Genomic DNA, 27,013 nt, shown 5'->3' with positions numbered 1-27,013 from the left:
GTGTGGTTTAGCTTTATAGCTATGATTTATTATACATATGCTTAGCTTAGATTTCACCAACGAAGCATCTCTTCATTCTTAAAAAAACAAAACAACAAAAAAAACATTAGTTAGACATACCGAGTATTCTGAATAAATCTACAGCTCTAAATCTACACATCTATAAGGTACGTCTGATGAGGTACCATTAAACTAATAATAGTAATATTCTTTACATTCCAACAAGAAAATGGTCAGGTCTAAACAGCATCATTTACCATATCTGCCTATCCACCATACCTAATGATTGACAAAATAACATATTTATTAGATCTCTGTTCTAAAATATATTAAAGCTTATGTGTAAACTTGCCATAATAACTGCAGCTTTATATAAAAATGGTGTGGGTACCAGCTGATATACAGACTAGCTATTTGCTTATAATCCAGTTTTTCAGATTTTTTTTTATTGCTCCCATAATAAGGGATTGCCAGTCCTTTTCTGTGTAGAAGCTTGACCAGCTGATTTCAGTGGTAAAGGGCTAGCGTGGTTTACTGCTGCACCACCCGAGTGCCCTGAGCTTTAGATATTAGAAATTTACATCTTTTTTTTGTAATTTCTTTAATGATAGACTCAACACATTAGCACATAATAAACAGGCTGACAAGTTTGCTAGCTACTTTGTCTAATTTAGTTAACAAATACATAGAGACCTTGTCATCCATAAAAAATGTATAGGTCCTAAGTACAGTATATCTGAAGCAGTATGCTTTTCTTTTTTGACCTAACACGTTGCACAGATATAAACATATATCTACATGGAAATTCAACTCTCAGTTCATTGAGATGTGTTGTTCATTTATTGATGAAATCTAAGAAATCTGGCACCTCTAATGTCTATAAATATTTATAAATGCTGTTCCATATAATTGCTTACTCCCAACTTGACCCAAACACCAAGGTATATTACATCATCAGCCATCTAAGAGGAAATATCTATTTTAAACTATTGTAGCGTCACCGCTAGGGGGCCGCCACGGGCTTTACCCAGAAGCCCTTGCGGCCATGCTGTCCAGGCTTACCGTGGCCGTGTAGCCCAGTGTTGGGGCTGGGGTGGCTGCGGTGAGGGCTGGATAGGCAGCTTCTATGTTTGTCTGTTGTATGAATGTCTGTGTGTATGAATGAGTGTCTCTCCCAAAACCACTGAGTGAACTGCCAAGGGCAGCTCACTCGCGGCCCCGACGCTCTCCTTCCTACTTGCCGGCGCCACATTGGTGTCAGAAGTGGGATTGTGGCGTTTGGGTGGCTCTGGTGGTTCGGTGGGCCAATATGCCCGGTCTGTCCGCTTGCGCTAGCCCAGGTGCTGCTGCGGGGACATGTGTTACTGGCGGCTGAGAAGATGGAGTTCGTGTTCTTGTGGGTTCTTTCTTCTTCAGTGTGTACAACGGCGGCTCGGCAGTGTAATGGGGTGCGGTCTGGCCGAGGAGCCACCCAGTGAACGCTGGTGAGTTGGTCACCGGGTCGGTTGACCGTTAGGGAGGGGGCAATGTAGCGTCACCGCAGTCTGTGTGTATGAATGAGTGTCTGTCCCAAAACCACTGAGTGAACTGCCAAGGGCAGTGTCTGTCCCAAAACCACTGAGTGAACTGCCAAGGGCAGTGTCTGTCCCAAAACCACTGAGTGAACTGCCAAGGGCAGTGTCTGTCCCAAAACCACTGAGTGAACTGCCAAGGGCAGTTGATAAGGACTTATTATTTTAAGCAGAAAAATTAAAGTAATTTTGCATTTACTTCCATTAAACCACTTTCCACGTTATTATGGCAAAAGTACCATAAGCTTGTTGGACATACGTTTCCTAGAAGATTTTCCACAAGACTTTCCCATTGTGCAGGCCACTGAAGTTCCTCCCCATCAAACTTATCAAACTATGGCTTTATAAACCTTACTGTGCTCTGTAGCACAGTAAAGTTGGAACAGGAAGGAGCCTTCATCAAAGTACCAGCACAAAATAAAAAATGTATTTTGTAAGATTGCTTTTTTTAACACCTCTATGCAATGAAACACTGGCTGAAACACCCAATAATAAGAATGGTGGTCTGCATACATCAGGGTATACGGTGTATTAACATAGCATACCTCTTATTGTGAGCTTGGTGGTGCACTCGGCACGTCCTAAAGAATTCTCAGCCATGACTTTGTACTCTCCGTTGTCTTTAGGCCCCACTCTCAGGATCAGTAAGGAACAGACGCCGCAGGTGTTGGAGATGTAGTAGTTTGTGTTTGTGTTGAGACTGATGTTGTTGCGGTACCAGGTAACATGTGGGGTGGGATTGCCTTTCACGGCACAGCTCATGTAGCACTCGTATTTTTCAGGGCTGGTGTGTGTTTTTAGTGGAACTGTGAAGGTAGGCGCTGACTCAAAGCTGATGGTTTTGTGCTCAGGTAAACTGAAGGTAAACTTTTCTGCAAATATAAAACAGTTGTGAATACTAAATGGAACGAGTCTGTTATATGCAGCATACCTTAACCTTCACTCACTCACTGTCTTAACCGCTTATCCAATTACGGTCAGGGGTCGGGGTTGAGCCTATCCCAGCTTTTCAATGGGCGCAAGGCACACAGTAACACCCAGTCCATCGCAGGGCAGACACACACTCACACATACACACACCCACTCACCTATAGGGCAATTCAGTGTCTCCAAAAAACCTGACTGCATGTTTTTGGGCTGTGGGAGAAAAACCAGAGCTCCCAGAGGAAACCCACACAGACACGGGGAGAACATGCAAACTCCACACAGAAAGGACCCGGACCGCCCCGCCTGGGGAACGAACCCAGGACCTTCTTGCTGTGAGGTGACAGTGCTACCCACCGAGCCACCGTGCCGCCCGAATCCCATAACATTTGAATTGTATTCAATTTAAAGATAGACTTTACCTTTCTTAATCACAACCTTCCATACTGTCGACTCCGAAGGTGCAGAGAGCCCAATATCATTCTTGGCATACACACGGAAGATATACTCTCTCCCTGGCATGATGTTTACAGCTGTGACGTTGTTGTTGAACACTCGGTCAGCCACCGTGTGCCAGGTCTGTTTGACTGAGTCACGTTTGGCTATGACGTAGTACAGATGATCGTCTCGTTTCTCATCCGAAGACGGGCTCCAGGAGACGGTTAATGTGCCAGGGACGTTTTCCTCCAGCTCCACTGGCCCAGGAGGTTTTGGATCATCTGTGTGCCAGGAAACAGGTTTTATTAACATTCTCCCGAAATCCTGGCCTGTTCTACAGAACTCAGACTCCATCTGCTCCTATTAAACTAATGCTTAAGACAAGTTTGTTCTCTGATATTAACAAACAGTTGACAAATTAAAGGAAAACAATGTGTACTGAACTGCTTCATTGCACCTAAGCATGGATTTGGCACATCTGCATTGATTTTACTGTATGGGGGAAGGGTGGGGACCATTAAGGCCTAAATTAACCTGATAGTGGTAGAGGGCAATTTCTAAAAGACCAGTTTTAAATAAAAATTTTCACTTGGGTCGAGGTTTGTGACCTCTTGTGCCTTGTGAGACACTACCAAGTTCTCTGGGTGTCACAAATTCAGCCCCCCTGTGCTCCTGCAGATTGCCTATGTGCCACGCCCCTCTCTCTGGGAGCACTCTCAGTATCAAGGTAACACCCCATATCATGATTGGTTCCCAGCTGATTGTGCCCAGCTGCACCTCATCTGAGAGGAGGAGCTCGAGGCATTTAGGGAGGCATTTTCCAATCAGTCTTTGGAGACTATTTTGAATTAGACTCTGTCATATTGGTCGCTTTGCCTTTGCCAGTGATTTGTTTGTCTGTTTGGTTTGTCTGTTTGGTTTGTCTGTTTGGTTTGTCTGTTTGGTTTGTCTGTTAGCTTCCCTCTGTTAGCTCCCATCTGTCTGTTAGCTCCTGTACGTTTGTTACTGTTTATACCTAGTTCTTGTTTAGCTTAGGGTTCATGTTCATGTTTAGCTTAGCTCCTGTGTGTTTAGATTAGCAATTAGCATTAGTATGTAGGTTAGCTTTAGGTTCCTGTATGTTTAGAGTAGCGTTAGCATTTAGCATAGGTCACATGTTAGTCTGTCTTGTCTTGTTTATACCTGTCTTGTGTAACCTTGTTGTGTCTTGTTATTAATAAACTTGAGTTAATACATCTCTGCGTGTGTGTCCGCCCCCTCTTGTCCAGTCTAGCCCTAAATCGTTACACTGGGCCAGAGCTCATCCTAGATGTTTACATTGCCAAAGAGGAAAAATATCACCCAGATTGGCTTTTTTCAGTATAAAGTGTAAAAACCAATATTTATCATGGTATGGGGGTGCATCAGTCAACATAATGGGTGGCTTGAATATCTGTCAGGGTACCATTGAAGCGGAGACGTTTTTTGGGTTTTTGGATAAACACATACAACCATCAAGGCGACATCTTTCCCTGCAAAGTCAATGTTTATTTCAGCAATGCCTGGCCTCATTATGTATGTGCTACAACAGCATAGCGCTTGACAGTTCAGATCTTTTTCCTGTTGAAAATGTATGCTGCAACATGAAAAGAAAAATCAGACAATGGTGACCACAGACTGTTAAGCAGTCTCATATCAAACAAGAATGGACAAAAAATTTACTTGCAAAACCGCAATAATCAGTGTCCTCAGTTCCCAACCCATTCAAAGTGTAGTTAATAGGAAAGGTGTGATGTAAATCAGCGGTTAAAAAATAACTCCAAACTGTCCCAACTTTTTGAGTGTGTTGCAGGCATGACATTTTACATTTGCTTATATTTACTAAATCCAGTAATGTTATTTAGTAAAAACAATGGAAATATTCAAACAATAATGACTCTCAATGGCGCAAGAAGAGGACGCAAAGCCTTTAGTACCCATGAAAGACAATCAATGTGTCGCACAGTTGTCGCAGTGGTAAAACATGCTAGCGCACCAGAACTGGGATTTCGAATACATCGTATCGAATCTCAGCTCTGCTATCCGGCTGGGCTAGGCGGCCACATGAACAACGATTGGCTGTGTGACAGTCTCGCTCTCCTAAATCGGGGCAGGGGTCAGCTCCAGTAGAAAGGAAGCATAACGCAATTGGGTAAAAATTGGACGCACTAAAAAAACTAAAAAATGAACATTTACACATAGTACTGTTTTATTTGCACAGCGCACAATTGCACATCTATAAACTGCACCTTTTAGACTTCTTTAGTTTTTTGTTCTTAGTAATATATTCTTATATTTTTATATATTTTGTATATTTTTATGTTACATTTTATTTTATTTTTTTCAACGTGTTTTGTATGATGCTTGTGATGTTTGTGAATTGTTGCTGTAAGCCTGCAATTTCCCTTCGGGGAGCAATAAAGTAATCAATCAATCAAACATTTATTTAAGTTCAATATATGTTCAAGAAAATTATCAAATAAAATATTCTAGTTCTTTTGGCATTTTACAAATGAAATGGGGTTTGTAGTAAAGTGAGCAGGACTAGCCATTCCATGGATTCCAATTATTTTATTATATTTTTTACTTAGTACCCTAAAGATTACCAATAATGTATCAAGATTAAACAGAATGACATGAGTAAACTGAGCATTTTTAAACTGCCCATGCTTACCCCCCCTCACATTTATAATGGTATCTTACCTGTGACCCTAATCTCAGTACTGAAGACCACTTGGCCCACTATGTTCTTGATGATGATGGTGTAGATTCCAGTATCAGAGCGCTCTGCAGATGGAATCAGGAGCTGGGAGCTGCCTTCTGTGTTGCTCACAGTCACATGTTTACATAAAGGCATTCCATCTTTGAGCCACGTTATTGTGGGCATGGGGGATGCCTGCGAATTCAAAGTATTTATTTTTTTAAAGGATTTATTAAAAACGTTTTAAAGAGTATTAGTAACACAGTAAACAGAAAAATGCAATCAGAAAAAATAAGACATTTTATAGTTTAATAGTCACTGGTCTGTTTTGGGGTGAAATAGTGGCACAGAGGGTAGCACTGTCACCTCACAGCAAGAAGTGCCTTGGTTTGTTTTCTCGGCTGGGCAGTCAGAGTCCTTTCTTTATGAATTTTGGCCAGTTGGAGATATCAAGAATTTTCCTTATTGTATGTAAATGTGTGTGTTTGTGTTTGCCCTGTGATGGACTGGCAACCTGTCCGTGGTGTTTTCTGTCTTTTTAACAATAAATTGGACCAACAGTGAACATTACCAGGATCTATTATGTGTTATAAGTAAGTATGAAGGAAAAAATATTCAGGATCCCAAGTTTGAGTTTCAGCAGTGTTACCAACTTGAGCAGGTGCTTACCAGACAGAATTGACTGTATAGGTAAAATTAATTATAAAATAGTACTATAGGGTATTTTTTTCAGAGCTCTAGCAACAGCCAAACATGATTGCTTTCTTTTAATAACTGCCTTTGTGCTATTATGTTGTAGCCATTGCTATCTTACACTTTATAATAAGAAAATCCCTTTGCCCTTCAGTGTCAACTCAAAATCCATGTTGGTATTTTCATCATATGACTGGGCTTGTTGGCTCAGTCTGTTGGCGCCATTTTTAAAAAATATATATTTTCTTTTTCAGCTTGGAAAAATAGATTTTAAAATTTTATTAAGATTTTTTTTCCGTCATGTTTTACACTTTGGTTACATTAATGACAGGACAGGTAATTACTGGTTACACAAGATTCATCAGTTCAAGTGTTAATGTCAAACACAGTCATGGACAATTTTGTATCTCCAATTATCCTGACTGCATCTCTTTGGACCGTGGGAGGAAACCGGAGCCTCCAGAGGAAACCCACACAGACATGGGGAGAACATGCAAACGCTCTTTCTGCAAAATGATTTTCTTGCTGTGAGGCGACAGTGCTACCCCCAGAGCCACCATGCCGCCTGATTTTAGAAGTAAAATTTTCCCCATGTAGTAGAAAAAAATTTACATAACAAAGTAACTGTTCCTTTTTATAATTTGCCATACCTCAAAACGCATGTTGACCCGAGCAGCATGTCCAGCTCTCACCACCATAAAGCTCTTCATTTTTCGATCAGTAAAATTTGGTTTGACTGTAAATGAGATCAAGAGAAAATAAAATCTTGTTATGAAATTACCATTGACCTCATTTTATGTAAAATGTAAGTGGTACAATATATATAAATTCATGCCTACGCCCTGTAATTGACTGCCGACCCGTCAAGGGTCTTTTGCCCAATTAAACAAGCCCACCATGATCCTGACCAGGATAAATCAGTGGTAAAACAGGGAATTAATGAATTATTAAATTAATGAATTAATAAATTAATGAATTAATCTGTGTCACTATTTTTGACAATGTGCAGCAGGCACATAACCAGGGTCCAGCTTGCTAGCAGCCAACAAACTGTTGGTCACAAACCACATTGGTCACAGATACAAACTGGGATTTCATTATCTGTGTCTCAGTTGTTATGATTATATACGTACAAGGTGATTGATTTATCAGTTGCCAAATATTAAAAATATTTCCCAACTGTGTTTTTATATTGGTTAAGTTGGCCTAGACCTAAAAGATCAGCTAATTAGCCTAAGATGTAGTCATATGTGGAAAGCTCCTGAGTCATTATTTTAGTTCAGGGTCACAACTGCAAATTGCAAGCAGGTATTATACCTGGAGGGGGCATGGCAATGATGTAATTGTCCAGATCCTGAGGTTCACTATTTCCACCTTCGTTGGTTGCAACTACCCGTATCCAATACATGGCCATAGACTTCAGACCAAGAATTGTGTAGGAAGTTGTTATAATAGCATTTGCGTTGCAGCGGGTCCATTCTGTGCTCTCAGCTGGTCTTAGTTCTACAAAGTAGCCTTTAGCTTCATCTTGCACCCCTTGTTCTTCTTTTGGTTTAATCCAGCTCAGTGACAAAGAAGAATATGTCGAGTCTGACACCTTCAAATCGATGACTTTACCGGGGGACTCTGCAAATCATTATTATACATCATTGTAAATGTTGCATATAAAATGCAATGTACTGTATGTATGTGTATGTTCAACACTTGTAGACTCACTTTTGGGATCTCTGGCTATAACAAACTCAGATGGGGAACTTGGTTCTCCGGCACCAGAGAAGTTTATGGCTGCAACACGGAATTCGTATTCTATTCCTTCAACAATGTCTTTCACTCCATACTGTTTAGCTGGATGCAGAAGCAAATAAGAAGTGATTTAGTGAACTTTTTAAATTCTGTGCTATCATATTAACGGAACGAATTTTACTAAACTAGGGCATTTGTTCCGTTTTATACCATTAAAATACTATTAAAAATCATGAATGCGCATTAAGAACATATAAACTCATTTATTAGAGCTTTAAGCTTTTATTCAGATTTGCAGTGATGAAGCTTTTAGCAGATTTTTGGGGTGTTTTAAAACTGACATTTTCAATTCCAGACCTGAGTCTAATTGCACGAGAAATTTGGTGCCTTTGGGTGAGTGTAAAATCTGCATTAGCCTGGGTACAGTTCCAGTCAGTTCCTGATATCTAGTCCACATGAAAATGTCAAACAGATCATGGTACTGTATGTTTTAGGTTTCACAATTGTGGGAAAAAACTGTAATCATAATGCTAAATATTTTAATAAGCAATTAGTGTAGTTCCATTGGTTGATTAGAGTATATAAAAAGCAAAGAAGTACTATGTAAATGCACAAAAATTACACATTGCTAATTAAACCCAGATTTTCAGCATTTTGTTGTGAATTGCTGCAGACATAATGTTAGTTTTGTTTAATCAGTTCATAGTTCCAAGGAAACTGATGTAAAAACAACCATTTTATTAAAATGATCTTCCTTAAATTTAAATATTCTTTCGATTATATCACTAATATCCTTTGGAAGAAAAAAAAAGCTGTGACCCAAAGATGACATCTATATAATTAACCTTTGATTGGCTCCTCTGGGGAGTTTACTTGGTTCCACAAGTTGCTCCCCTTCTTGCGTTTTTCAAGGTTGTAGCCCACAATGTTGGTTCCTCCTGTATTGGTTGGAGGGCTCCATGACAAGTTGATGCAGTTCTTGAAGGCACTAACAACTTTGGGTGCAGAAGGTGGACTGGGATAGGCTATAACACAACATTTTATATTTATATTAATAATCCCAATAAAAATGTGTCTCAGATCTCACAATATTTGCATTGCATTTAGCAGATACCTTTATCTAAATTGACTTACATTACAATTACAATATACTGTACAGTCTGAGCAATTGAGGGTTAAGAGCCTTGCTCAAGGGCCCAACAGCAGCAACCTGGCAGTGTTGTGGCTTGAACCAGCAACCTCTTGATTACCAGTCCAGTACCTTAACCACTAGGCTAGAACTGCCCCTTACATATAGGGTATATAACTGCCCAATACATATATACATACAAAAATGTTGGTCAAAATCCATAGTGGATTTAGTGTTCATGACATGACTAACCTGCACATCTGTCAAGGCACCATTACTGCTACAAAATAAACATATGAACATTACACCCATCATCAATCTGAAAGGCTGACTTGTTGGACCACAATACTGACAATTAGCTGCAGCCTAGAGAGGTCTGTAGCATTGTTGACACACGATTTTAGCTGTGCATAGTAAAGTCGTAATTCTGCGTGTAGTTGTTTGGCCAAATTTCCATCGACAGCATATCCTTCTACATTTTAAAGTAAGTATCATCACTTCCTCTGTTGACGCTTGGTAAGCTACACCAAGCTAGTGCAGTAAATTTGTTACCTACATTACTTCAGATGGCTTTAATCCTGAACAAAATTTATTTTTAAAAGTTTCCCCTGGAAAACATAGGCTGTGCTAATAATCTAATATTTACAACCACAGTAATGATCTTTAATGTTTACATTAAAGCCAATTTGCCAATTTAATGTTTACGTTTACAAATGTAGATGTATACAGTATCACACTATACTCTGTTTTTGATTGGCTATTCAATGTTTATCTCTTTGCACAATTTTAAGCATAGTTTTTGATTGGCTATTCAATGTTTATCTCTTTGCACAATTTTAAGCATACATTGTGAATCCATTGTGAATACTATTACTGTTTACATATGTATTTGTATTGTGTCTTTACTTTGTGTTTATTGTGTATCCTTGTCTACCCAGTTTTAGTAATTGTCCATGTGTCTGCTTTTGTCTGTCTGTGTTACAATATATAGCATAGCTTCCAACATACCAGAAAAAAATCTGTCTCTGAGAAGTACTGGCAAATAAGGTGGTTCTGATTCTAATTAGAGGGGTTTAAACAGGCCCTTTTGCAGAGCTAAAATAAAAGACAGAAGCAGAGACTATATTTAATCAGGAACAGAGACTAGGATTGGATTGAGGCAGTGAATACATTCTGAGGTACAATGCATCATCAAGTAAATTCTGTTGAATTGAATGGGGGAGGAGTGAAGTGGTTATTGCCAAGGTGAAGAGGTCAAAAGACTAGAGCTATACTATAAAGGATTTGTACTAATTGTTTGAAAAGCAGCAGTTATATTTTAAAGAAAGGTGGGTTTCCGTGGGAACCAAATTTGGATGTCTGGATCATCCATGCAGTCTTACCTTTTGTGCCAGCTTGTATGTCATCAGTTTCAAACACATCGCTGGTGCCCTCTGCAGTTATGGCCCTAATACGGTAGCTGTACTTCCTGCCATGGTCTACGTCGGTGTCCTTATAGTGGGGCTTAGCAGCAATATTTCCTAGTTTCTTCCAGGTGTTTCGTCCTAACTGTTGCCGTTCCAGATTGTAGTGAATCACAGGTGACCCTCCATCGTCTTTCGGAGGCCTCCACTTAAACTCCACACAAGATGAAGATGCCTCAATTACCTCCACAGGGCCAAGAGGGTTGGTAGGTTTGTCTGTGTTTAAGGACTGGATTAGTAGATATGTGAGCAGTACTTTAACCACTCAATGTAATAAACAAACAGGATTTAAATGTTACTGACCTAAGACAATGAGCTTGGATAGAGCCTCGATTGTTCCATATTCATTCCTAATCTTGAGCTTGATCTCTCCCGTATCTCTGCGTTGGCATTTGGTGAGGAACAGCTGGCTGTAGTTGGGGGACTTTTCAATCTTAATGTTGATGTCATTCTGCAGCTCTTCGCCCTCATTGTACCACTGAACTTTCATTGGATCTCGACCCACAAAGTTCATTTTGAAGGTGGCGTTTTGGCCGACTTTGATCACCACAGGCTCTGAGAACTTCGTCAGATCATCTTGGTTCAATCTTGGTGGGTCTGTTTCAGAGGAAAAGTTTGTAAATTGACACAAAGGGTAACGTTGGATAATTAGTCTTTTTATCTGTATAAACATTAGAAATAAAAAAAATAAATTTCTAAGTTTAAACCCAAGAAATATGCAGTCCAACTGGTGAGCAACTGTGGCTGTGATGCCACTTCCGGGAAATCCAGCATACTTCCAGTTCAAAACTAGTACAACAGTAAACAAAAGTTGAACTCTCCTGCCAATATTGGGTAAACAGGGGTTATAATTAAACTAAACTCACTCACACTCACTTTTTAACCGCTTATCCAATTAGGGTCATGGGGGTGCTGGAGCCTATCCCAGCTTTTCAATGGGCGCAAGGCACACAGTAACACCCTGGACGGGGCGCCAGTCCATTGCAGGGCAGACACACATACACACACCCATTTACCTATATGGCAATTCAGTGTCTCCAATTAACCTGACTGCATGTTTTTGGACTGTGGGAGGAAACCGGAGCTCCCGGAGGAAACCCACGCGGCACAGGCAGAACATGCAAAGTCCGCACAGAAAGGACCCGGACTGGATTGAACCCAGAACCTTCTTGCTGAGCCACCGTGCTGCCCCTAAACTAAACTTCAAGCTTGCTCATAGCGGTGTAGATGTTCATTGCAAAGAGAAAATAATCTTTTAATAATAATATTGCACTTTTCATAAAATTCCATAAAAAAATAGAAAATATTATAAACATTTTAGTCATCCACATAAGCTACATGAATTAATTATTAAAATAATAATAAATCATAAATACATGATTTTTACAGTACCAGCACCACACCAGATAAAAGTAGGTGTCACACCATAATCTAGAGTCAAACTCAAGGCCCGCGGGTTAAATCCGCCCTCCACGTCATTTTATGTGGCCCACGAGAGCTTAAAAGACATGATTGTCTTAAAATACACTGTAAAATCATACATAAACTGCATCTCCCACAATGCATGTCGATTTTGTGACCCGCAAAGTGACCGCATCCCGCCACTAGATGGCAGTGTTTCCACATCAGTGTTTAACTGAGGCGGTTTTCCAACAAGTGATGTTGAGAAATATTTACAAATAATCCCAAAATGTACAAGAAGAGAAAACTGAAGCAGAAGGAAGGTAATTTAATGAAAGATGGGAAAGTAAATACAAGTTTGTGCTTCAAGAAGAAAAACCGATACGTCTCTTGTGTTATGAGGCCATGTCTGTGGTAAAGGGGTACAATATAAATGCATACATATACATTATAAATATACAGTATAAATTTGGCATTTTTACACAAAACACAGAATTTAGCCTCCAAGAAAAACAACAAATTGTCCAAGATTTAAATAGCAGACTGCAATCACAGCAGGATACGTTACAATCGGCTTTTTGAGTCTAGAATGTCTGAAAAATAAAAAAATAAAAGCCTTTACCTTCCACAGTAAACACAGCCTCTGTTTTACGACCATCTGCCTCAAAGCGATACTTTCCACTGTCATCCTCTGTACAGTTATTAATCACTAGTTTGTGAATTGTTCCTTCTTTGATAATTGTCAGGTCATCTGTGGGGTTTATCTGTAGAGTTTAGCACACAATTTAATAATGTGACTTCTGCAGATTACTCGGATTGATTTTAACATTTTTAACTTAACAAATTTATATCATTAATGTGAAACAATAGGCTAAATACACCAACTAGGCATAACATTATGACCACCTTCCTAATATTGTGTTGGTCTCCATCATGCTGCCAGCACTGCAACTGTGATGCTCTGTGTATTCTGACACCTTTCTATCAGAACCAGCGTTAACTTCTCCAGCAATTTGAGCTACAGTAGCTTGTCTGTTGGTTCGGACCACACAGGCCAGCCTTCACTCCCCACGTGCATCAATGAGCCTTGGCCGCACATGACCCTGTCGCTGGTTTACCACTGTTCCTTCCTTGGACCATTTTTGATAGATACTAACCACTGCAGACCGGGAACACCCCACAAGAGCTGCAGTTTTGGAGATGCTCTGACCCAGTCGTCTAGCCATCACATTTTGGCCCTTGTCAAACTTGCTCAAATCCTTACACTTTCCACTGTCCATTTTTCCTGCTTCTAACACATCAACTTTAAGGATAAAATGTTCACTTGCTGACTTATATATCCCACCCACTAACAGGTGTCATAATGAAGAGATAGTCAGTAATATTCACTTCAACTGCCAGTGCTCATAATGATATGCCAGGTCGGTGTATATTGTATAATAACTTCTAAGCATTATTGGACGTAGCATGTAGGTCATCTAACCTCTTTGCCATCCTTATACCACACTCCATCACATTGTGCACTTAACTTGCACACAATCTCAGCTGCTTGTCCCATAATGGCTCTGACGTCTTGTAAGCCACTAGTGAAGTAAACTCCTGACTCTGGAAATGAAAAGTACATTCATTGTCTGACAATTCACAATGCAGTCAAGGTATAAATAACCTTTGAGAGTTAATGTCATGCTTCCTCTTCCTTTCATTTTGTGTTTGGCAACCCTGCATATCAGACACTCTGTTCTTCTGGGCTGTGGCATCCTACTAATGGAAAATGAGCATTTAAATAGGCTGTCATTAATCATAAAAAGGTGAAGTCCTTATTTTCTCATACTCACAGAACATCATATTCTTCCATAGCTAGTGCTCAACCTCAGCCCCACCATTACACATATTAAAAATAAAGCTGGTGTAGTGTGGGTGTAGGTGGGTTTGGGACATATCAATCTCACACAGACCTTCAGCCGCTCAGGTGGCACAAAAACACGCTAGCACACCCAAGCTGACATTTCAAACTCGTCGGTTTGAAACTCAGCTCTGCAATCCGGCTGTACACAAAGCTGATCCACACATGAACTCGCCTTGTGCAGGTGAAAAGAAAAAGATGCAGCCGGCTACTGCACACATGTCGGAGGGGTCGCTCTCCTCAATCAGGAGTGGAGATCAGCATTGGTAGAGAGGAAGCATAATGCAATCGGGTAATTGCTGCATGCTGTTGTGCTCTTAATGTTGTACCTATTACAGTGTCAGGAACCAATGGGCCTATCCTAACTCTTTTCTTAATATACACTTTCTACCAAAACACAGTGTTAACTGGTTTTAGGGTTGTGCTATTAATCTCATACCTATTACAGTGTCAGGGACCAATGGGCCTCTTTTCTTAATATACACTTTAATATTCTACTGAAATTGGTGTTAATTGATTAAATATTCTACTAAAATTGGTGTTAATTGGTTTTAAGATGTTAAGTTGCATGCTGTTTTGCTCTTAATGTCGTACCTATTACTGTGTCAGGGACCAATGGACCTCTTTTCTTAATATACACTTTAATAAACACTTTAAATATTCTACTAAAATTGGTGTTAATTGGTTTTAAGATGTTTTATTAGTTGCATGCTGCTGTACTCTTAATGTAAAACCTATTTCAGTGTCAGGGACCAGTTGGCCTCTTTTCTTAATACAGTACAGTACACTACAGTACATTTTAATATACACTTTAAATATTCTACTAAAATTGGTGTTAATTGGTTAAATATTCTACTAAAATTGGTGTTAATTGGTTTTAAGGTGCTTTATTAGTTGCATGCTGTTGTGCTCTTAATGTCGTACCTATTACTGTGTCAGGGACCAATGGGCCTCTTTTCTTAATATACACTTTAATAAACACTTTAAATATTCTACTAAAATTGGTGTTAATTGGTTAAATATTCCACTAAAATTGGTGTTAATTGGTTAAATATTCTACTAAAATTGGTGTTAATTGGTTTTAAGGTGCTTTATTAGTTGCATGCTGTTGTGCTCTTAATGTCGTACCTATTACAGTGTCAGGGACCAATGGGCCGGTCCTAACTCTTTTCTTCCCCTCATCGTTTTCTTCTATAATTGCTTCTGTCTTAGATTCGCCGTCCTTATTCTTAGGTTCTTGAGTTACTGCTTTCATTTCTAATTCTTCTGTCTCAAATTCTTCCTTTCCTGCATCCTCTTCCTCTGGACCCTGCTTCTCAACTTTTCTTATAGGTTTAGAAACAGACTTAGTTTTGGACTTCATTTCTGATTTGGTGTTGGGTGTGTCTTTGTTATTAGCCTTGGGCTCAATTGTAGGCTGGGCTTGAGGCTCACATTGAATGCTGCTTGAAGGTTCACTCTGAGTGATACTTGGAGGTTCACTCTGAGTGCTCTTTGGGGGTTCACACGGAGTGCTTCTTGGAGGCTCAACAGGGGACTCAGCTTCAGCATCCTGAGCTTGTGCAATGTGCTCATAACGCTCGACTTGTTCAGCCTGCTGCTGTTTGAGCAGCTCTTTCCACTCTCCTTGCTCCTGTAGCTTGGCTTGCTGCTCAGCTGCAATCTTCTCCAAGTCAACCACACTCCCTCTGGCCTGAGTTGTTTTCCGTGCTGCTTTCTTTCCATGGTTATTGGGATTATTGTCAGCTGTTCCAATCAAGAGCAGACAGACACATACATGTCAGTATTCTTGACAGCATGACTATAAAACAATCCATAAAATGATGTTTCACTAATGTAATTCATTTATCTGTATTTAATTTATTCTAATCAGGTTTACAGAATATTAACAGCCTAGCCTAAAAAAATCACTAAAGAAAGTTAAAAAAATACCCTGGACAGTGTGCCAGTCTATCTCGACACTATGCACTTATTCACTCGTTTAAAGGTACTTAAACTAAGGGGCAATGCTATAAAGCCAGTCCACCTACTGACATGTTTTTTTTTTTTTTACATTTGAGAGAAAACAGACTACCATCAAACCTGGGTCACAGGTGCTGTGCAGCATCAATTATACCTGCCAAACCACTGTTTCACCCCAGCATTAATCATGACCAACATAACCAATTAATTAAGCTCCACCACAAGCCCAAGCCCAAGAAGTATGTGGACACATAAATGAAAGCTTACATTGAACATGCTATTTCAAAACCATGTGCACTGATATGAAGTTGGCTCCCCCTTTGCACCACTAACAGCCTCGATTCTATTAAGAATTTGTCCCCATTAGTTTTTTATGCATTTTGTCCCTTTTTCTCCATAACAAATAAGTCCTCCATTGCTGGGGACCCCGATTGCATCTGATGGTGTATTTGCCTGATATGCACTCTTTCCGAGGTGTGTGTAGTCCATGACTCCTTCTTACTAGCCCACAGTTGGTTGATTCGCATGTGAGGCCAGTCTCGCTCACAGAGACTCACTCACTGATCTCCGTGTTCCTCCACTTCTGTACAGGCATCTGGGGCTACTAACCAGGGTCCTTGTAATTGTCAAAGACCCCATCCCCTTTTTAGAGCGGCCTTTTCCCACCCAGTAGAGAAGTGGGCATTTTTTTCTGCTAGGCACTGAGAGTTGTGCCTGCTAGAGGGAGAATTCATAGAGTTCAGAATCCCAACACTGGTGTCCTTGCGGAATAATTTACATTTACATTTTCAGCATTTAGCAGACGCTTTTATCCAAAGCGACTTACAGTTATTACTGAACACAATTTTAAGCAATTAAGGGTTAAGGGCCTTGCAGGGGCCCAACAGTGGCAACTTGGCGGTGAGGCTTGAACCGGCAACCTTCTGATTACTGGTCCAGTACCTTAACCACTGAGCTATAACTGCCCTCTGAATATCCCGCTGACACCTAGGTGCCCAAAAAGAGCATTTGTGAGTTTATGCACTGATGTCGTAAAAGAAGGTGTTCCAATTCATTCCAAATTACTTTAGTAGAGATTTAAGTCAGAGCTCAGTGCAGGTCATTTATTCAAACTATGGCTTTACAGAACTCTCGGAAGGAGCCTGTACACCTGTTAGGAATGAGTTGAGACCAAACACCTACATTTTGGTCCTTTAGAGATTTTGGCCATGAAGCGTATTTTTGGTAGGTAAGTATTTAAGATAGTATGTAATTATGGCACAGTAGCACAGCATATACTGTTGGTGCAACACAACTTCTATGGAGTTTACTCTGTGTTTGCTTTGGTTTCCTTACATCTACCAAGTAGTAAGTAGGTGGAGTGGCTACTCTAAATTACCCATTGGTATCACTAATGTGTGATGCCCTGAGAAGGATCAATACTCTATTCTGGGTCTGTTTTAATGCTGGGCACAATTTAAATATCTATAAATACTCAGTCTTCTGGAGATAACGATGTAAATAAAGTTGTATATTTCTTTGTTCAATAAAATGTGTTCATGTATTCACCCAATGCCTCAAACAGGCAAAAATGAACTTACGTTCTACTAACAGCCAGGCATTGCAAGACTTAATTCCAGCCACAGCAGCATATATGCCTTTATCCACCATCATACAATCCTTCACAACCAATCGATGAATCAGCATGTCCTTGGACACAGTAATTTCATATTTTGGGCTTTGAACCAAGGGGGCACTTTTTCCCATCCATTTGATCTTCTGAAGTGGAGCAGACAGAAGACACTCGAACACTGCGTCCTCTCTTTCAGCTGCTTTTACTTCTTCAATCTTTACCAGGAAGTCTGCTGCTGGAACTGCGCTCAAACAGAACAGATTAAAATATGATATATGTAGTAAAGCAAAGCAAATCAAGTGTTCAAATATATAGAACAAATACTATTTATTTATTTATTTATTTAATCCTGGTCTGTTTTAAAGTGGGTCTGGTGCCACCTGAAAACACTTGGATGCAAGGCAGAAACACAACCTGCACAGGGAGCCAATCCATTACAGGGCAGCACCCAGTCACACATGTATTCACACAGAATAAAAAAAGATGGGAAGACTCTAAAGTACCTAGAGGAAACTCACATGAGGAGAACAATTGAAACTCCTCTCCTTAAAGACATGACTGGAAGCAAGGATCAAACCCAGGACCTCACTAACTACGTCCTGTGACACTGTAGCAACTGTATTACTGTGCACTTTGTTCTCTCTGTGATTAATGACTATTAAAAGATAATACTTTAATTTAATTAAGTTGTATATGGATACCTTATGGGTGGCACGGTGGTGCAGGGGGTATTACTGCTGTCTCACAGCAGAAAGATCCTGGGTTTGATTCACTGGCCAGGTGAAGTATGTCTGTTTAGAATCTGTTGATGCATGCTCAATAATCCAGGTACACAAATCCACAAAGTTGAATCAGTTCATCTGGACACAAGTTTGTTGTAGAGATACGTTTCGTCACTCAATTCGAATGACTTCTTCAGTCTGAGCTAGTGGTGGATACCCCAACCTTATATGCAGCCGATTTGCATAACGACCGATCACCGCCCATTGCATTGTGTGTGGGTTTCCTCCCACAGTCCAAAGACTTGTAGTCTTTAGTTTATAAGTCATATCAAATAAAAAAAAAAAAGCTCAACATGTTCAATGAACCTTACTTTTAAAATCTGTGGAGAAGATATTGACCCCTTCAACGTCTACTTGGTAGAGTCCAGCATCCTCTGGAGACAGACCATTAACAGTGAAGATAAACTTCCTCCCAACTTGACGCAGGCAGTGCTTTTCATTCGTGTCAGAGTTTAATTCAACCATAACACCATCCTGTAGTATCAAAAACACAAAATTGTAATAATGCTGATGCTTTTTTTTTTAATCAATTAAAAGCAATATTGTGTAATGTTAATGTAGCCGCCTCACTTTAAAGAGGTAGATTTTCGCATTGGGATCCTTAAGATCCATCTCAAATTCAAACTGCGCACATCCCGAATTTTTGATCTCAATATGTTTCAGGTTGCTCAGGTATTCAACATACTGTTGGAAAAAAAATTCAGGTTAGGCTACATTCACAAAAACAGACTTTCTTTGTACAGATCAGCAGGGATGCTTGATTAATTATGGTATGCTATTTTTCATAAATGCTTTTTGGTTGACATTTTACCTGTGCCTGCTGTTCTTCTATCTCTTTTTTCTTCTCATTCAGCTTCTTTAGCATCCAACGGAAGTCAGTTATTCCATATTCAGCACAAATACGCTCATAGTCTTTCCTATCAGCACTTAACAGTAGCTCCCAGAATCTTTCATCAACTTCTCCGTCTTTTCTTTCTTCTTTTGGATGATCACGTCTATAAAAAACAAGAACGTTTACAATCTACCCACATATTTGGTCTGTTCTGTATAATTATTAAATTACCTTCTTTTTTTTTTTTCTTTTTTTTAATTATACTTTTTCCCCTCTTTTTTCCTGAATTTTTATCCCCCAGTCTAGTCGTGTCCAATTCGACCCTTCACCGCTGACTGAGGACGCCTCTCACAGTCAGTACAGATAGTGCATTTTTCACCTGCACGAGTCGAGTTCATAAACTTGACGGGCACTGTGCACGGAGGGCCACACCCCCATCAGCATTATTCCTCAGCCCTGTGCAGGCGCCATCAGTCAGCCAGCAGGGGCCGCAGTCGCACCAGTCATGAGGACCTATGATCCGACTAACAACCCTGACCAACAGCCAATCGTTGTTCATACTGCCGCCCAGCCTAGTCGGAAAGGCAGAGCTGAGGTTCGATACGATGTATTAGAAACCCCAACTCTGGTGAGCTAGCATACTTTACCGCTGCGCCACCTGAGCGGCTTTAAATGACCTTCTTGAACATTGAGTATAGTTTGATGAGCACAACATCAAACACTCCGGTTTGGGTAGGAGAGGTGGGCGATGATGTCCTGTGAAAGCCTTCATGACCTTGTTACCTGCTCGCTCTCCCTTTTAGTTATGCTGTAATAATTAGGGCTGCCGGAGTCTAAAACTCTCTGTAAAACTGTTTTACTCAGCTAGCATTGTACATTATTAACTACATTCTTTGTTGTTTTACTCCAAAGGCATTCTGATGGAAACCTGTTTACCCGCCGAGGTTAAGGATTAAAGTCGAGACTGCCGTGACAACTATGCTGCTCCTGCCGGATGTGACGGATCTGGAGTAATTGCACCAAGAATGACAAGAAATCACTACAGATATTATTGAAGACTACAGCGAAGAGCAACTCTATTATTATTTATCTATTTATCTATTTATTACCAGTTATAACTTTTAGATCATTTAATTCTGTGTTCGTATGCTCTGTGTAAATCGTGTATTTATTTAAAGTATCCTCCAGGCCACCCAAGAAGGATGTGCCCTGCTGAGTCTGGTTCCTCTCAAGGTTTCTTCCTGTAATTTTCAGGGAGTTTTTCCTTGCCACAGTCGCCCTCGGCTTGCTCAACAGGGGTTTTTTGTATCTGTTGGTCCTGGATTTTGTAAAGTTGCTTTGAGACAATGTCTATTGTAAAAAGCGCTATATAAATAAAGTTGACTTGACTTGACTTGACATGTATTGTTCATTATGAAGACGGGAGCTGTATTATCTTACCGAGTTCTCAAAGTCTTTTTGAAATCGGCTGGTTGTTCACGGTGAGCTATAAAAATAAAGTATGTTAAGTAGTAAGATACAACAAGATACAATTTCCTACTCTTAGATAAAATAGGGGCATTAAACAGACCTTTTCGTGATTCTTGCAATTCCTTGCTCTTCTTGAATCCAACTATTAAAGAAAATTGGTCATTTTAATCAAGTTCCTCCAGCTTTTCTGTTAACAAGTCACAGCTTTGAATGTGGAAGGTAGCACTTAAATTCTACTTACCTTCAATTACGTTCAGTGTGGCAGTAACAACTGCACGGCCAAACTCATTCTCTGCCAAACACTTATAGGTGTCAGCCTGTTCTACAGTCACATTAGGCATCTAGAGCGGACATTATTGTTAATGTTATTGTTCTTATATTCATTTATATTGTTTAAGAATAGCATTGAAAAATGATAGTGGTAATAACTAAAGATGGACATTGGGACTGTTTTCCTTTTTCAGTAACCATACTGCAATAAGAAGAGTATTTAAATATACACCGACCAGGCATAACATTATGACCTCTGACAGGTGAAGTGAATAACACTGATTATCTCTTCATCACGGCACCTGTTAGTGGGTGGGATATATTAGGCAGCAAGTGAACATTTTATCCTCAAAGTTGATGTGTTAGAAGCAGGAAAAATGGGCAAGTGTGAGTTTGACAAGGGCCAAATTGTCATGGCTAGATGACTGGGTCAAACCTTCCTAAGCATTGTTGCAGACCATGTACACCCTTTCATGAAAACAGTATTCCCTGATGGCTGTTGCCTCTTTCAGCAGGATAATGCACCATGCCACAAAGCAAAAATGGTTCAGGAATGGTTTGAGGTGCACAACAACGAGTTTGAGGTGTTGACTTGGCCTCCAAATTCCCCAGATCTCAATCCAATCGAGCATCTGTGGGATGTGCTGGACAAACAAGTCCCATCCATGGAGGCCCCAGCTCACAACTTACAGGAGTTAAAGGATCTGCTGCTAACATCTTGGTGCCAGATACACGCCTCGACCAACACAATATTAGGAAGGTGGTCATAATGTTATGTCTAATCGGTGTATATGAAAGAAAAATAAGACAAAAAGTCCTTTTTATTTTTTTTATTTACTTTTCCCATCAGCATTATTCCTCAGCCCTGTGCAGGCGCCATCAGTCAGCCAGCAGGGGCCGCAGTCGCACCAGTTATGAGGACCTATGATCCCACTTTCTTACCCTCTAACCCTGAACAACAGCCAATCGTTGTTCATACAGCCGCCCAGCCTAGTCGGAAAGGCAGAGCTGAGATTCGATACGATGTATTCGAAACCCCAACTCTGGTGAGCTAGCATACTTTACCGCTGCGTCACCTGAGCGGCCTAGACAAAGTGTCTTAAACAGAATTGTTTCAATGAAAAGGTCTACATTTTACTTTTATTTTAAATTATCAGCAGTAAGTAGTCATGTTCTACATTTAGTGTAACATTTTTAATATTGCACCTGGAGCTCAGGTTTTTTGTGTCAGAATTCCAACCAACAAGACCCTAACTAGCATTTCAAAGATAAATTAATAATTACACTGAGTGGTTTAGCAATCTTGACGTCAAATTTTCCCCAAAACAAACTTGAACTTATTTCAACATAGCACACATTTCTGCTCTGTTTTGGTCCATCCATGATGCATAGAATTAATGTATGGCTTTCTCTTTTTGTAATAGAGTTTTAGATTGCATTACTTAAAGCAGTGGCAAATTGTGTTAGGTGACAACGGTTTTCTGAAATACTCTTTAACCCATGTGGCTGTATTTATCACAGTAGCATGATGCTTTCTCATGCACTGCCACCTGAGGGCTTAGTCATGCAGTGAGATCTACATCTTTTCACAATAATATGCACGGTAAATGGTGAAAGACTTAATTTATTTGCCATCTGGCTTTGAGAAATATTCTTTTTTAAGTGATTTTTGAGCCACGACCCATTTTTAATTGCAAAAACTAAGCCTCTAGTGGATCTTCATTTTATACCCATTCATGATACCCTCACTGTTTCAAAACATTGTAATTTGAACCACGTAAAAATGTGATTTGTAATGTTTGTTTAAATGTTAATCCCCTTTGCCCATCTTTAGTATTACCTGTACTCATGTTGTACCTGTAACTGATGTTCTCCTGAGATTTTCTCATAAACAACCGTGTATTTTTCTGCATCAGAAATATCACCGTTATTTCGAGCCCATCTCACAGTCGGTGTTGGATCCCCAGTGACGATTGCTTTAAAGAAAGCTAGCTTTCCTTGTGGAAGAAAGATAAAAAATGTCAGTTTTGTTTTGCAAGACTTTGCTCAAAAAGTATACTTAGTTCATTAGCATATGTAAAGTCAAGTGGGACACAGAGTTTTACCTTCCTGAATAGTCAGCGCGATGGGTTTCCGTGTGAAGTCGGGGTGGCTTTTTCCTGGAGGAATTTCCTCTACAAATTGAGTAATCATCACACCAGGAACTTTGGACCTCTTTTTGATTGCTACTGCTTAAAATATTTAAATTGTTACTGGGTTGATATTTATGTATGAGACACAACAATATCAGTAATATTTTAGTAATACGCACACTGTCCAGAAGATGTAGGCTCCTCATTTTTAGACTTTGGAATCTTCATCCTGTCACTCAGATTTGGACTCAGCTCCTGTTAAATAAATTAGGTTCATTATATTGTATTTATTATAAATAAATTAGCTGTCATATTTAATTTTTATTTTATACAGCATCAGAAAATTAGCGCAGCGGAATATTACGCTAGCACACCAGTGCCGAGATTCTGAACTCGGCGTTGCCACTGGTCGGCTGCGTGCCATCTAGTGGGCATAATTGGCAGTGCCTGCAGCAGACATGTTTCTGCTAGGGCGGGATGACCGGACTATGTGGGTGCTGTCTTCAAGGACCCTGATTAGCAGATAGAGAGGTGCCTGTGCAGCCTGCATAGGTAAAAAAGGGTTCCACTAAGGGCTGCATGTGGGTCGGAGGAGGCGTGAGCAGCAATATACCCACCTCGACTGCAGTCAGGGATCCCCCAGCAGCAGAAGACAAACTGACTACACTAAATTGGGAGAAAATGCATAAAATGAATAGAAAAAAATTATAATACAGCTGGTTTGACAAAGTGGCCAGAAGTTCTTCATTTTTTCCCCCAGTAATAAAAACTGGGAACATTTTCCAAAAGGAGGCATAGCAACCATAAGTGAAGCAAAATACTGAAAGCAGATTTTAATTTAGGTAACAACCAATGAAACCAATTAATAAGTTTGATTAGCTTATTAACACTCAAACAACTGCTTTGGATTTACCAGGATTGCAATAAAACACCTCACAACCATACAGCTAACAATGCAGCCCAAATACATGTATAAGTAAATGACACAAATAAATAAATGAAGCTTTTGTGGGGTTGCCTGATGTCCAGATTTCAAGCTGGCTTGGCTATTAATTATTTTTTCCAGGTTTGGTCAATATGCATTATGATGTGTAAGTGCAGGCTATGTATGATGGGTTTGTTATAGATAAAATGCATATACTTAGGGATTTACAAAATCAATTGCAAAAAATATAAAAAAATTAGTTTAACTTTGTGGCAACAGTTTGAGGAAGGCCATTTTTAAGAAAGGTCCATAAAACGAGTTGAATAAAAACCTTTCCTGAGGAGTGAAGGCCATTATAGCTGCAGGGGGCAGAGGGATTCCAGATACATACTCATGGTTTTGAAGTGGATGGACATGCTTTTTAAGACTTTTAGTAATGTCTTGATGATGTTAAATCTGGGGCATGGACTATCTTACTGAGTTTGTTCCCTGAGGCAGAATTTGAAACGTAGCAGCTGGGTACGGCTTCTGTCAGATTTTCCCAGCAACAGTGGGGATACTCCATCTGGCTGGGATATATTTCACAGTAGCGTGGCTCAAGTTTGGAAAGATGTCATTTACACCTCACTGCTACCTCAAGATTTATGCAGTATGTCCACAACACGATGTGATACTGACAGATTATCAGTAAACAATGCAATCGCTCCTGTCACTGTCGACTGAGGTGATATAAGGAGAAGAAAGAAAGAGGATGTGATTGGGCTTTAAATTTGAATTACTACACATTGTGTGCTTGTCAGGCTGAAGATAAGTGCAAGAAGATTTGTTTACTGTCAGTGTGAAGGCTCTTATTCTTGCAGCTTGTGTCTAAAAACAAGAAGCTGGATGGAATATTTATAGTTTCAGGAATCTTTGGTAGAAGGGTAAACACAAAATGGGATGGTTCCAAGTGGCAAGTCGGTACACATTACATAAAAAAAACACTATGTACTACTTGTATGCTACAGCTACCAGCTGATGTACATTTTGTACCACAGTTTGTGATTTAAGACACAACAAATTTTTTTTTGAGACAGAAGATTACTTTTATCGTAGTTCCCTTAGTAAAAACATTACAGCAGAGTCTCTGTTACCCAGCACTGAGTAAAAAGTGAACGTTTTAAAAATAAGTCTACTCCTTCTGTTCTGTCTTTAGTTTGTTGACAATATCTGCTTGAACTGCTGTCTTTAGCTGCTATTTGTTTTAAGTTTTGGTTTTTTCTCTCGAAAGCTTTTGGGTCATAACTACTACTGGGTAGCTAGTGTAGATACACCCAATTGTTTATGAGCTTTCGTGTTGATTCCTGAGCTACTCTTCTTATCTGGCATGTTTCAAATATGGAGAAACATTCACTATCTGTTATAGTTCAGGGGTGCGTTTCCCAAAACATTAACAACACTAAATACTTCGTAATCTTGTACTTAAGAACATTTTATAAATTTACGAGTGTTTCCCAAAACCCTTTGTAACTAACGTACTACTTAAACTCGTTTGTAAATTACGAGTAGTCTGACCCATTCGTAAGTCACTAAAAAGTTCTTAATTCTTCTTAACTGCGTGCACAAAAACAATACACATAGCTAATTTGCCTTAAAAAAGCTCACAGATGCACTGGTTCTATGCACGGCAATGACACCTTGATAAAAAAATTAATGATTTATTCCTCACTTAAATAAATTTGGCTGGAAAACCTCGAACCTGGCAATTCATTATACATGTAAACCAATTGAGAATACATTTTTAACTATATATATACTGTATATACTTGCATTATACACACACACACTATATATATTTATATACAGTGGGGCCAAAAAGTATTCAGTCAGCCACTGATTGTGCAGGTTCTCCTACTTAGAAAGATGAGAGAGGTCTGTAATTTTCATCATAGGTACACTTCAACTATGAGAGACAAAATGAGAAAAAAAAATCCAGGAAATCACATTGTAGGATTTTTAAAGAATTTATTTGTAAATTATGGTGGAAAATAAGAATTTGGTCAATAACAAAAGTTCAAATCAATACTTTGTAACATGACCTTTGTTGGCAATGACAGAGGTCAAACGTTTCCTGTAAGTCTTCACCAGGTTTGCACACACTGTAGCTGGTATTTTGGCCCATTCCTCCATGCAGATCTCCTCTAGAGCAGTGATGTTTTGGGGCTGTTGCTGGGCAACACGGACTCCACAAATTTTCTATGGGGTTGAGGTCTGGAGACTGGCTAGGCCACTCCAGGACCTTGAAATGCTTTTTACGGAGCCACTCCTTCGTTGCCCGAGCGGTGTGTTTGGGATCATTGTCATGCTGGAAGACCCAGCCACGTTCCATCTTCAATGCTCTCACTGATGGAAGGAGGTTTTGGCTTAAAATCTCACGATACATGGCCCCGTTCATTATTCCCTTAACACGGATCAGTCGTCCTGTCCCCTTTGCAGAAAAACAGCCCCAAAGCATGATGTTTCCACCCCCATGCTTCACAGTAGGTATGGTGTTTACTCAGCATTCTTCTTCCTCCAAACACGACGAGTTGAGTTTTTACCAAAAAGTTCCATTTTGGTTTCATCTGACCACAAGATATTCTCCCAATCCTCTTCTGGATCATCCATATGCTCTCTGGCAAAGTTCAGACAGGCCTGGACATGTACTGGCTTAAGCAGGGGGACACGCCTGGCACTGCAGGATTTGAGTCCCTCTCGGCGTAGTGTGTTACTGATGGTAGCCTTTGTTACTTTGGTCCCAGCTCTCTGCAGGTCATTCATCAGGTCCCTCCGTGTAGTTCTGGGATTTTTGCTCACCGTTCTCATGATCATTTTGACCCCACGGGATGAGATCTTGACCCCAAGGGAGATTATCAATGGTCTTGTATGTCTTCCATTTTCTTACAATTGCTCCCACAGTTGATTTATTCACACCAACCTGCTTGCCTATTGTAGATTCACTCTTCCCAGCCTGGTGCAGGTCTACAATTTTCTTCCTGGTGTCCTTTGACAGCTCTTTGGTCTTG

At 39.9% G+C, this 27,013-nt stretch overlaps 1 protein-coding gene across 1 annotated transcript; it reads right to left on the bottom strand.

The window, feature by feature from the left end:
* On the bottom strand, positions 1-26,512 carry igfn1.3 (immunoglobulin like and fibronectin type III domain containing 1, tandem duplicate 3). The gene is made up of 23 exons (XM_062997431.1): positions 26,506-26,512; positions 23,018-23,143; positions 22,770-22,909; positions 20,884-20,983; positions 20,613-20,658; positions 19,152-19,335; positions 18,911-19,024; positions 18,652-18,814; positions 17,527-17,799; positions 15,579-15,730; positions 15,113-15,155; positions 13,565-13,686; positions 12,704-12,845; positions 10,984-11,277; positions 10,600-10,896; positions 8,934-9,113; positions 8,062-8,190; positions 7,663-7,971; positions 6,996-7,081; positions 5,655-5,847; positions 2,918-3,214; positions 2,117-2,443; positions 1-77 (listed from the first exon to the last, which is right to left on the bottom strand). The coding sequence occupies exons 1-23, from the start codon at positions 26,510-26,512 to the stop codon at positions 73-75; spliced, it is 3,729 nt and encodes a 1,242-aa protein (XP_062853501.1). The 3' UTR covers positions 1-72.
* Positions 26,513-27,013: the final 501 nt, after the last annotated feature.

The sequence above is a fragment of the Trichomycterus rosablanca genome, chromosome 6, assembly GCF_030014385.1.
Source record: "Trichomycterus rosablanca isolate fTriRos1 chromosome 6, fTriRos1.hap1, whole genome shotgun sequence".
NCBI lineage: Eukaryota > Metazoa > Chordata > Actinopteri > Siluriformes > Trichomycteridae > Trichomycterus > Trichomycterus rosablanca.
Note: the sequence above shows the minus strand (reverse complement) of the source record. Positions and strands in the feature narration are given on the sequence as shown.